This window comes from Microtus oregoni, unplaced genomic scaffold, assembly GCF_018167655.1.
Source record: "Microtus oregoni isolate MIOR12 unplaced genomic scaffold, Mior012 000060F_ref0000265, whole genome shotgun sequence".
Lineage (NCBI taxonomy): Eukaryota > Metazoa > Chordata > Mammalia > Rodentia > Cricetidae > Microtus > Microtus oregoni.
Genome location: NW_024543870.1, coordinates 4,070,574 through 4,083,418, shown reverse-complemented (window position 1 = coordinate 4,083,418; position 12,845 = coordinate 4,070,574). Strand labels below are relative to the sequence as shown.

General features: G+C 45.6%; 1 protein-coding gene across 1 annotated transcript in view; it reads left to right on the top strand.

Annotated features, from left to right (window-relative positions):
- Pde11a (phosphodiesterase 11A) overlaps positions 1–12,845 on the top strand; it is a 278,269-nt gene that overhangs the window by 207,675 nt on the left and 57,749 nt on the right. The window contains exon 13 of the mRNA XM_041639781.1: positions 7,554–7,663. Coding sequence (XP_041495715.1) covers positions 7,554–7,663 — 110 coding nt within the window. The remainder of the gene's footprint in view (positions 1–7,553; positions 7,664–12,845) is intronic.

Below are 12,845 nucleotides of genomic sequence, written 5' to 3'. Positions count from 1 at the left end.
ACTGGGTGTTTTTTTTTTTTTTTAGGACATGTGAATTGTAAAAGCTCATGGACGTAATCGTGTCTGACGTTAGCACCAAATTGTAAGCCCTTGCTTATGGGCACAGGCTCGGAAGGAACTGCGACGAGTTTGGGGGCTGGGAATGTCTAGTTACCATACCTTTTTGTTTTTGTTTTTTTTAAGTGGGTTTATTCTTGAGGTTTTTATGGTGTTGGTAAACTGCTTAATCTGTCGCTTTGTGTTTTATGACGCCAGGCAAATCCTCCAGGTCGTCGAGACCCAGCAGCCTAACCACAGTCGTTTATCATGGCTTCCATTTTCTGCACTGTTTGACGTCCTAGTGGCTAGTGGCGCTGTCTTGGGGCTGAAACCTGGCACCTAAGGGTGTTAAGTTAGGGGCTTTAAAAACTTTTAAATTTTCATGGGTCTCATGTTTAATCCTGATTCACTGATGGAAAATAAAACTTGGGGCTAGCTTTGAAGAGTCCCCATATTCCTGAACTCCATCAGCTTGCGTCTCTTGGAAGCCCTGGGAGACCTTGCTTTCCGCACGATTAATATGCACCGAGTGATCTCTCTGTGCTCACGGCCCTGTGATATTCTATTGTGCTCACTCGTGATTTGCCATAAATAAAGCATAGACCGTATTTCTGAGCATGTCCCCCCCAGATCTACAGACACACATTCTTAAAGCTAAGGTTCCGGGAATCCAGTAGTCCTCTCCCTTCCCTTCTCTGTAAAATGCGTTCAGCAGATGTGAAAAAGACAGTGCTGTTTACCGTGTATCTAAACTGAAGCAGAAGCCTTGGTTTCCTTGAGTGTTTCCCTTCTAATTGATGCATTATGTTTAAGTTCCACAGTGGTACCTACGGTTTTCCTTGTGCCGTTCTGTTCTCTTTACATATTTTATCAGAATGTGAAAGAAGAAATATAAGGACTGATTTTTATATGACCACATCAGGACTTCCTCAGGTGAAAGGCTGAGCATCCTCAGCCCATCACCTAATCCTAATGTGATTCCAGCATTAGGAGCGGCTAAGGTAGGCAGATTGCTGTGAGTTCAAGGCCAGTCTGGGGATTCACAACAAAATCCTGTCCAAAAAAAAAAGCATGTTGACAGATGCCAGGAATTTGTGTTTGAGATATTCTTGCAAAAGGACCAAACAAGGTGATTAGATTTACAGATGGAAAAAGAAAACAAATCACAGAGTCCACTGAAGTCAGGCAATGAGTACGTGACATCCTTTAGAGTTATCTATTTTAAATATTTTTATAGATCCAAAATATTTTATATTATAGTGATAAGTTAAACATTAAGTCTTAGAAGCAGTGAAAAAATATAATCAATAGAATCAACCTAAAAATTTTTCATTTATGCATTTAAACATCTACTCAACACAAGAATTTTATAAGACACATCACTGGTTTTTGGTCCTTCTCCTTCTGAGACTTGCCTGCATTAGTATTTGTGGCATCATTTGAAGGCAGAAAAAAAAAAAATCACCATATGCCCCAAACATGCTTTGGGGTTTAGGATCTGATACGAAGTATGTTCTGAAATCCCCGGATGTAGAAGAAAGTCATTTGGGAATAGACAGTAAGAGGCACCAGGACTGAATTTGGCAGAGAGAATAACTGTGTGCTGAAATCACTATTTTACTAATGCCAAGTAGTTACCTGGCCATGTTCATCTTCAGAAGAAAGGAAAGCAGATGTGACCCAAACTATCCCGGTTGCTCGGACAACGAGGACAGCTAGGATCCAATGGCGGTGTGCTCTGTGCTGTGATGATGGAGAGGGTGGCTTGTCAGTGCTAGTGGTGGTCCTTGGACTCCCGTGGGAACATCCTGGTCCCAACACAAGCTGGTGCGCCCCTTTTCCAGCTCACCAGCCACCACTGTTAACACCAAAGGGCGCTGGCCACTGACCGTCCTCAGTGAGATAGTTTACACTCTTCCCTTCCTTTGAGGACTATGGGTGAGAACAGCTCTTCTGCTCTTGGGTGTGTTCATTCCACACAATCTCTGACTGTCAAAGAAGGACCTGTTGTTTAAAAAGAGGGCCCCATGTGCCCGGCAGCCATTAACCTTACTGGGAAACCCTGCGGGTTATCAAGAGCCATCCCCGCTGCTGCTGTGGAGAAAACCCTCCGCCTGGGATCACAGACGGGAGCAAATCAAATAGTGTGACACTCGCCAGCTTGCCCTAAAGGCAAGCAAGCCAAGAATCTCAACCAGTAAGTGCAGGCAGGACCCAAACGCGGTCCTTCACTATTTTTCGCCACCTTGCTCCATCCATGACCGAGATGGGAAGCTCCATACTTCTTGTTAAGTGCTCCTTCCCTGCTCCCTCACAGGACCTGCAATCTGGAAGCTTCTGTTAAGTATGCATTGCCATGGAGCAGGGGTATGGAGGGCAGAGCTTCCTGGGAGCATCCTGCCTTTTAAACGCCCTGGACTGGTATGGTGGGACTCTGCTTTCCTTGTCTCTGATAGAAGATGGAGAAAGTGCCAAACTGAGACTCCTTAACAGGGATTGATGACTCTATATGACCGCACATCTTCCGGATGCAAACATGACAAGATTTGCAAGGCATTAAGTGCTGTCTCCAAAAGCAAAGCAAAGATGCCAGATCCTTTCTGCCATTGTGCTCTCCCACGATGCAGGATCTCCATGGAGCCAGCCAGGTTCTCAGCATAACTGGGTGGGATGTGCAGCCCAGGAAGGCAAAGACTAGACTGTGATCTCTACTGCACTCTTCCCTTGGCTTGGGCTGACGCAAATATTTGCTCAATTTGCTAAGTGGATGGGTACTTTTCAGAACGTCACCATTTCATTCAAACCTGGAATAGTTTGGTTACAAAAATATCTGCACTTTTAAGTTCAATATAAGATGTTTCATTATTATTTTCTATTAAAAATTATTTTAATATATTTATATTTTAATATATAATTAAAAAATATTTTAATAATAGAAAATTATTAAAATAGAAATTTTCTATAAATTTCTATTAAAATTTAAAAAAAACAAAGATGATCATATCCCAAACCTTGGAAATTACAAATTAAATTTTCTTTTTCTTAAAAGAAATCTGAAAAATGCAGAGTATATAAATTTTAATGAATAAATGTTCTTTGTGGATTTTTTGACACAAAGTAAAGTTTTTTGAAATTAGACTGCTGACCTCCTAATGATATCCAGCAGGCTTTCTCCTTTGCAGATATTAGACATTTTATAAAAGTGGGCTATTTCATATCTGCTATTAGATCTCTTTTTTAATTTTTGGTTTGTTTTTTGGTTTTTCGAGACAGGGTTTTTCTGTGTAACAGCCCTGGTTGTCCTGGAACTCGCTTTGTAGACCAGGCTGGCCTTGAACTCACAGAGGTCTCCCTGCCTCTGCCTGCTGAGTGCTGGGATTAAGGGCATGCTCACCATTACCGCCCAACTGCTCGAGATTAATGCAATTCGTGGATAAAGCCCGTGTCAAGTGATTCTATAAAGCCCTACTACCCGTCCAGAGCACTTAAACCCTGCACGTTTGTTGCTGTATTCTCTCACAGTAGAGGTGACTCACAAGCCAGGTTGTCTGGGTTCTAATCCCACCTCTGCTATTCAGATATCAGGCACATCTGTGAGATAGGAAGGGAAGAGTAGTCTCTACCTAGAGGGTTCTTGTAAGGAAGGGTTCGTGAAACTGACATATTTACAAGAGCGTTAGGCACACTCTGAGCGCTATGGCAGTATTAATCATCGTTAGTGTTTTCGCAAGCCTAGTCTCGCAAACATACCAATTGCTTGATACATAGCAAGTACCTAGTAGCAGCCATTAAATAAAAAAAAAAAAAACAAAAACAAAAACAAAAAACTCCTCTACAGCCCCGCCTAGGGCTGATAGTACAGCTGTTGTATTTTGCGACTGAATCCAACAGAACCACCGTGACACTTTCTTGCCTGTGATAGTCTTGTGTTTGCTGCTAACAGGCTCAGCTTCAAAATGGAGACACGTCCTAACTGCCTTTGCTCTCATGTTGGCTGCTGACAGAAACTCGCTGGTAGCCTGGCAGAACCTGAGAAGGTGTCTTCCGGACTTGGGGACTCTACAATCTTCAGTGTTGTGTGCTATGGGAAGGAGGGAAAGAATTATCCCAGCAAACACGTCAGCCCCTTGAAAGGCAGCCCTGGAGGCTGCGTCAAAGGGAAATAACACGGCTTTTCTTAGCAGGTAACTTGAGGATTAGATAGGTGCCCCTGGTTGTCTCTTAACTTGGACAGATGGTCTCTATTGCTCATATCTCTGATCTTCACAACGAGAGAGCGCACGTGAGAAGATACATTAACACAAGGGTCAAGAAAGCTCATAATTATTGAGGAGGGACATGGTTTTATTTGAAAATAAAATAGAAAGAAACACATCACGACATACTCCCCTGCCTCTCTGTTTTCTCTCTAAAGTATATTATCTTCAGCAGGCCGCTGACTTTTTCTGCTCAGGATGGGTAGATATAGGTCTGGATGGATGGATGGGACTGAAGGAAGATGAATGAGGGTAGGAGGAGCGAATAGAAACTGAGTGGCAGGTGGACACTTCTCAGGCCTGATGATTCTCAGAAACCATTTACCCGGCAGCTCTAAATCACAGTCAAGAGCTAGGTGCTGCTTCAGTAATTCAGGTGCCACAGCCGGGAGAGGCCACAGCCAGGAGAGGTAAATATGCCTTGTATGGCCATGCGGCCATGCGTATGGCGAACTTCAAGGAGTCTTTATTCTAAGGGTCCAGAGATGAGCTGCGTAGCCTTGGAGTCATGTGAAATCATAAGATTTTATAGAAAGGGAGTTCATGTATCTCATTAAATTCTAAAAAAATATTTGTGATATAAATAATTTTAGAGCCAGGTGCCAGATTTCAAGAGAAGGGGAAAATAAAAGGTTACTGTGTAAAAACTCAACAACAAAGGCAAAAAATAGAGAGAGAAAGATAGTTTAGAACTCCTCAATAAAGAACGAGGTCCAGCCCTCTGCCTTCAGAACAGTGGTGGAGGAGAAGGGGCATACATGAGAACAATTTTCTCAGACCCACCAAAGCCTGGAAACCGGAGACTTCAGAGGTCACTAAATAGGGTACAGTGACATGCTGAGACCCCAAGTACCCATCTCCCCTCTGCATAGTTGAGGGTCTACTCTTACCCCAACCTGTTCAGGAACCAGAGTGTTTGCTTGAGAAGAAGAAAGAGGAGAAGGAAGAGGAGGAGGAGGAGGAGGAGAAAGCAGAAGCAGAAGAAGAAGAAGAAGAAGAAGAAGAAGAAGAAGAAGAAGTTCTTTCCAAAAGCAGCTTTACAAATTAGACAATAAAGTATAAAGTAGTTAGTCTTTGAGAATTCTGAGAGAAATTACTTCCCCTCCCCCCAGAACTGTTAGGCAAACCAACAGTGAGTGTGAAAATAGAATAAGGTCCCCCGTCCCCATCCCAGCCATGCAGAACCTAGAGCAACTGGCTCCCCAAGAAATGGACACACTTCTTTATGAAGACTGACAGATGTGCTCCTGCAAAATGAGGCAGAAATCGAGAAAAGGCATAGGATACAAGCAAAAGAGATCATCCCCAGAATGGGAAAGCAGAAGCCCCAAGAGGGAACAAGCCAGACCCGACTACCTCCAGGACACAAAAGATCGTGCAAGAAGTGTGAGAGGTTTGCTTCTCTTCAAAATTACTTAATAGACATTTAATAAAGTCATGGAGGATATGAAAAGGCACAGCTGTTCCAAAGAGATCTGAACTCCAGGAAATGAAAGGATTTAAGAAAAGAATCTTCATGTATTATTCGGCCTGGCGGTGGGAAGTTAGGATTTAGATGGTGATCATGAGGAAAGCGCTGAGCATGGGTTACGTTGGGAGTGGAGGGGAAATGTGGGGACCATCACCGCTACACCATCAATGTTTTAAGGCACACTTGGGATGGGATGTGGGTGTGCTCCCCTTTGCCCTGCTTTAGCTGTGAGTCCTTAGGCACAGCGTGGAGCCCTTCTGTGACTCAATTTCCCCATCTGTAACTGAACAATCATAGCTATTGCCTCATAAGACTGGTAAAAAAAAATATTAAGTAGGTTAAGCAGTCAAAAACTTCTAGGGGAATTTATAGTAACATAGGAAAGACTGTGTAGGTATTTGGTGAGTGATCAAGTACTAAACCGTATGGACATTGTGTGGCAATACGGTAAAAATGTCAGCAACTTAGCTAAACAAATGAATTTGGTTGCCTTTAGGAATCAGGAAACATGAACAACGAGAGTTTTGGCTTTAGGTTTCTGAGCGTGGTTTTAGAAAACGATTACAGGCAATAAAATAAACAAAAACTAATATCCAACAAGTTTTAAAATGAAGGGTGTGCCAAGCTTTGGCAAGGACTGCTTCACGGCCCCCGTCAGTTTATTCCGGTTCCATTTGCTGCCTAAGTGATGTCCTATGTGCTTCCAAATCTTGCCGAGGAACCAAGGCTGTTTGGAGAAATAAAATTGTCAATACAGCAATCCATCACTCAGTTACGTCTGTGTTAAAACCAAAACCAATTAAAAGAACAAGGTTTTCATTGCCCTAAAAGTCTTGCAGGTATTAGCCGGTGATCCGAGATTAGTGGTGGAGAAACATACCTTGAACATACCAGCAGGCTCCCCTCCTCCCATCTTCTGATAAAGAATTTAATAAGTAATGGAAGCGGAGACTTCCACTGCGAGGGGGAGGGGCCGGCAAGGCCACGGATGGAGAGGACACACAGATCTTTCTCCCAAAGGTGCATTTCCTCCTCCAGACTAATGAGAGGGCCAGCTGGACCCAGAGCGCCAGTGTGGTTCTCGTGCCCGTAATGATATCCAACTGCGTCCAGGAGGAATTACGCCCCAGCCACGTACTTCACACGGCTACTGGGATCAGAAACAAAGGCCTCAAAATCGTATACTCTTCCCGTGATGCTCTGGCCTGATTGTCTAGTCTGCTGCCAAATCTCAGTTTCTAGGATTTCCCCGTGTGCGTTTCAGTCTGTCTGCCAGATCAGTATGGGTTCCGGGATTTATAAGATAATTCTAGACCATCATCATGCAGCGATTTGAGTACTTCTCCTCCATTTGCTATAAGGAAGGTTGTTTTTGTGTTTGCTGATTCTCATTTGAGGGGCATCCGGGGTCCAGAGCTTTTCGGTTTTGAAGGTCCCTTCATATCCCCCTATTTCCAAATACAACACTCATCATACTGTGTGCAGTGGGAAAACACATTTCACTCTGGGCCTTCCCCAAACTGTGGGTGTGGAGAACACAACCTCCTCTCTATAGAAGGAAAGGAAGCAGAGTGATCTCTGTCCCAATGCGACAGCAAGCGAATCCCTCCCTGTGGGGACCTCAGGCTAAGCAAGTGACCACTCAACACGCCGCCGTCGAAGAGGGTGACAGTTAATCATTTGCTAAAATGGTGTGGGCCTGAAACCAGCCGATTGCTGCTCAGCTGACTGAGTTTCCCCAGCCCCCTGCCCCTGGCACTGACTTGCCATTGTCCCCTTCTTCCCAGACTGCTGGGTTTCAAGAGATTCTGACCGAGGTGGAAATTTTGGCGGTGATTGTGGGATGCCTGTGTCATGACCTCGACCACAGGGGAACCAACAACGCCTTCCAAGCTAAGTAAGTGTTCTAATTGTTGTGATTTTAATGCATTTGCCTTTCTGTCCGGAGCCAAAGGTGACGAGCACTAAAGAGTAAAGCATTAATTTCTGGCATCGAAGGCCAAGGCCACGCGGGCTTGGGCATGCATGTCATGGGGCCCATCCATCTTTATAATTCCCTATTCTTCTTTTAATTGCAAATTTGCCCTTCACGTCATGCTTGTTGATTTGGTCTGCCTCTGCTGACCTCTGTCAGAGAGCACAGTTCAGGTTTTCAAAGTCCTATTCTCTTCCTCCCAGCCTGTTTGCCTCCGTGGCATGACAGGCCACTAGGATCTGCTCCTCTCCGGTCTGATTTTGAGGTGATTGGAATAAAAAGAGGCTCAGGAAGATTAATGAAGCAAAGAGTGTTCTGTTCTTCCTATTCCCATGGAAGACACGGAAAACAGACAAAGGACTCACATAAACATAGGGATGGGTAAGCGACTGTCCACCCTGCACCTAAGTCACACACATAGGCCAGTCTGCTCCCAAGTATGTTAAACTGGTCAAGAAAGTCACTGCTTGGTGGCTCACGTTGTGGCAAGAGCCACAGAACTTAGCGCATGTTAAATTCCAGGTGTCAGGACTCTCTCAATGAGGTCAAGTCTTAATGTTCTTTGAGGTTATCTGCTTAGGAGATGGTTAGAGGCCCTGGAGACACATTTTGGCTGGGAACAGGAGGAATAGCTTCTATAGAGGGGTGGGATTAGCTTTCAGGTGACAGACTTCAAAGTTCTCCAAACAGGTAGACCTCTGGCTGAAATTCTAACAACCCACCGCGTGTTTCAGCTTTCCTCCCCGCAACACCCCCTGAGCCGGACCTTGACGTCTTGATCTGGTCTAGCAAACTGCTTTGATCGTGTGCCCTCCTCTCTCTACATCTTTCATCCTCTAGCCCAGCACTTCAAGCGCCTCCCGTCGATAGCCAGTATCCAACAGTTCCTTGACCCTCTTAAACCTCTGTGACATCCGGGTCTGCAAAAAAAACCACAGCCTTGGTTCGGTCTACCGATTCAATTTCTAGCTACCCTGCCTAGACTTGTCCAAGCCCTGGGAGAAAATATCACAGTTGTGCGAGCTTGAGACACAGTAGATAGACATCGGTTCAACTCTGCTGTGCGCTCAGGACTCCGTGTCAATCTCTGCGCATGCGCCCCCAGCTCAGCCTGCACGGCTCCTAGCCGTTGTGCGCCGCCAGTGTTCTCTTTTCCCAAGCTCCACTGCCTCCCCACACCACGCTACGGATCACCTTGCCTCCTACTTCACCGAGAAAATTGAGGCCATCAATCGAGGATGCTCTCAATTTCCTCCCCTGCCACCTACACACTTATCTATCCCACCCCACCCTTTCCCCTTTCCCTCCTATCTCAGTGAAAACGCTGCCTTTCCCACGTCTGAGGCCAATCCCTCCGCCTCTGCTCGGGATCTTTCTCGCCTCGCTCCTCCAGGACCCTTTTCCATCCATCTCCCGCCTTTCTCCTGTATCTGTGTTTCCCTATTTGTGGGTACTCTGCATCTAATTAACATGAGTAATCCTGCCCATCTTGAAAATTCCACCTGCACCCCCACTTGTCCTTTTAGTGACGGTTCCGTTTCCTTCTTTCCTTCCCAGGCAAGTTTCTGTGTTGGTTGTCTTCATTGCCTCCAACCCTGCCTGCCACAGGGCTTTCGATCTCCTCTCCCTAGGAAAACCCGCCCTCAGTGGCCCCCTTTCGAAGCTGCTGTGCCCTTTTTCACGCCCTCCCTTCTTGGCCCTGTTTTCCATGGGTCATATTTTCTTACTTCCGCTTCTTAAACTTCTCTTCGTTTTTTTTTTCCACAAAAAAAAATCTTTATCTACCTATGTAGCCTTCCTCCTCAGTTGGCTTCAAGGCCTCTTTCCTTGTGTCCCCCATTCCTCTCCCGCTCTCGTGACTATTTGTGCCGAGCCTCCACCCATTCCTTCCTCAGCCCTGGCTGCGTTTCTCAGGGCCACGATTCACAATCGCTTGTCTCCAGATCCTCCCGCCAACTGCTGGAGGTCCCAGAGTTCTCTCGCTCTCAGTCTCCCCCTTCATCCGCGTCCCTCTTTCTCTGTCTCTATCCCCAGGAATGTGCAGGTTACTCAGCAGCCTCCATGGCATCTCAGCAAGGCCAACCCCTCCCATCCGTTCATCCCATACAGAAGAGCTGTGCTCTCAGACTGGCTAATTCTTTCTGGTGTCTAGTGTGCTATTTCTACTCCAGAGAACGCCCTTCTGCTCCTTTCCCCACAGCGCCTCTGAACCCAGCACTTCCAGGGTTCCACCCCATGCACACTCCCCTCATCACTGTTCCGTGCATTCAGAATACCCTGGAAAAGTCTTTCCAAAGTATCCACCGGCCTCCATTGTAATTGCTAACTTTCAGATGTACCCCTCTTCTTCTTTAAGAACGGAGACCCAGCAGTGCCAGGTATGTAACAGACACACAGGAAATGTTTGCTGAATTAATGAATGGTGACTGGTGGGTTGTATTTTAATATACCTCCTCAATGGAGTTTCTTGATCTTCTAATCAATGTAGCCTTTTACAGATGCGGATGGTGAAACCTATTAATGTTTATACCACATGCGTCTTTTGACAGTGTCTTATTTAAATTGAATGTCTTATTTTCCTAAGCTTCCTCTTCCCCATGCCAATGTAGACTGTCAGTTTATGCCCCCCTAGGCCCCTCTTCCCAGACCTTTATCGTAGTACCAATGATGCAGAAAGAAGAGCCAACCGGTTAGAATTGTGTGTGTAAACCAGGAGTGAAGCCCCTGTGTGTTCTTTTGAAGAGTGACATGCCCAGTGGCACGATGTCCCAGAATGCCATGACCCTCCCCAGCCAGTCTGTGCACCACACTGAACGGAGAAGCTCTTCTCCACATCAGCCCCTCGGCAGATTAGACCGAGAGCCCACCCCTAGCCAGAGCCGGACCAGTAAGACCTCGCTGTGTACGCCCATGACGTTGTAGCAGTTAGCTGTAGAGAGCTGAGCTGCAGCTCCTGTAGACTCGGGACTGCTGTCGAAAGAAGCTGTGATACCAAGTGGATAAGAGAAGCAAGAAGGCCAGAAAGGAGTGGAGGAGGAAGGTAGCAGGCAGAGAGAAGTCAAAAGGGGAATGCAGATGTAGAGAAAGTGGGAAACAAAATCAGGCATCACACCAGTCTCTCCCCATTGCTTTTCCTACTTCTGGGGCACTCCGCCCCTCAATCAAGACCTTTCCTGATGAAGCTCGTCGTTCTTCATTTTTGTTTCTTGCAAAAAACAGTCCCCAAGACAAGGAAAAGGATCATTTGTCTTTTCACTCTGCCAAGCCCTTGCCCTATCTTCTGTAGATAGTTTTGTCTCCGTTTCACAGCTTGTCCAAATTCATCCACCCAAATGCAGTATGGCAGCAATCGGAGTGAGCTCTCTGATTCCCAAACCATTCCTTACCTGCTGCACCAATGCAGTCAAAGACTTTGGGACATCTGTTTGGGGCTACTGACGTTGGGCTTTCAGCTTGTGAGCCATCTTGCCGGATAAGCTTTAGAAAACTAAAATATATCCTGACATCCAGCAACTCAAAATGTAGAGCATGTAGAACCGAACTGAATCTCTGCATTCAGTGTCTTAAACTTGCAAAAAATGGCAATGAACACCCTGAAATCTCAGGTCCTGGGCTGAACGACTTTCACTGATATAGGGTAAGTAATAAGTTGCTGACACCGAACTGCTTTGTGCCCTCCAGCTCCACTCTCAACTCTCTGTACTCCAAGACGGTATGGACCATTTTCTCAGACCAAGTCAGCTTGCATCCAGCTCCCCAGCTCGTAGATGCCCATCAGCGCTTCCACTACCCCGTGAGGTCACATTTGGATTTACACCACCTAGGGCTAGCTCGGCCTCAGTGAAGATTCCGTTTGACAGTGGATGTCAGAGCAACTTTTAACACAGCTGTTTAGTGAGTAGAGTAAAATTTCCCCAGTGAGGGTACCGTTGTTTGAAATCCCTAAGAAGAAGCCTGTAACCTGTTCTCCGCCTTCATTCTTCAACGAAGGAGTATTTTTTTGTGTTCAAGGCCTTGCACAAAGCATTCTGGGAAAAGTAGGAATTGCAGCAGACAATCCCTTTCCTTAAGCTCTGCATGCTCGAATCCCAGCTGTTCAGATGATTTGGTAACAGAGCTTACATGCTATGGTCATTATGTGGCAAAGCATAGGCTACCTTTTTTGTCATCTGTAGGCAATTAAAACACAAACAGGAGACTTTTAGCAAGGGACAAATTACTATATAAAATGCAAAATACCTCTACAATAAAAAAGCGTGACTTTAGAGCACCATTTGATTTATGCCCTTAGCCTTTCTGATAAGTGAGCCTTTGAATTTTCATATTTTATCCTTAATTTTTAAGTATTGGAGAGCATGCAGTGAATGATCAATAGGGAGAGAGGCCACCAATACCACCGCGCACTGAAATTACTCTCCTCTCTTCTCTCCAGGGACAGCATGGCCCACTCATCCCCCTCTCTATTACAGCTGCCCCCGATGATTAAATATCAGTACGGCACAGCTTTGTAGTATATTCTCCTAGGAGATTCCTTCCATTCATTTCTAGCATAATCTCTTACACTCATTTCTTGGGAATGAAAACCCATCTTGTCGCTTTCGGCCAGGTCCCAGAAGTGAAATACTGGGGCACATTAATCTGCCCTGACAGCCTAATCCCATTCCTCACCACCTCCCAGCAATTCCCAGCTTCCTAATTACCTTTCATAGTTTGCCTGTTTAAAGTTTCCTCGAAGCCCCGGCTGCAGGCCGCTGCTAGCTCTTTTTCTCAAAGAATATGCATATCCAGGCTGTGGGAAGGGCGCACTTTGGTGTGCACGGACTTTGGGTGTCTGCACGAAGCAATGAATGTCTGCAACAGAACTGCCCCTTTTACAGTTCCGTACATTTCTGTTCTGTGTAGCGAGAGTCTAAAAGTCAAAGGCGTCAGTATTTGGACTGAAGCAATAATGCACATCAGAAATTTTCACATTTATGAGTTACCATGTTTCCTCCCCCGCTTCCCAAGCACTCTGCATATGCACACGGACGCATATAAATATACATGATCATATTTCTGCAGCTACTGGGTATGTGCCCAAAGCCACTCATGACGGATATATTTA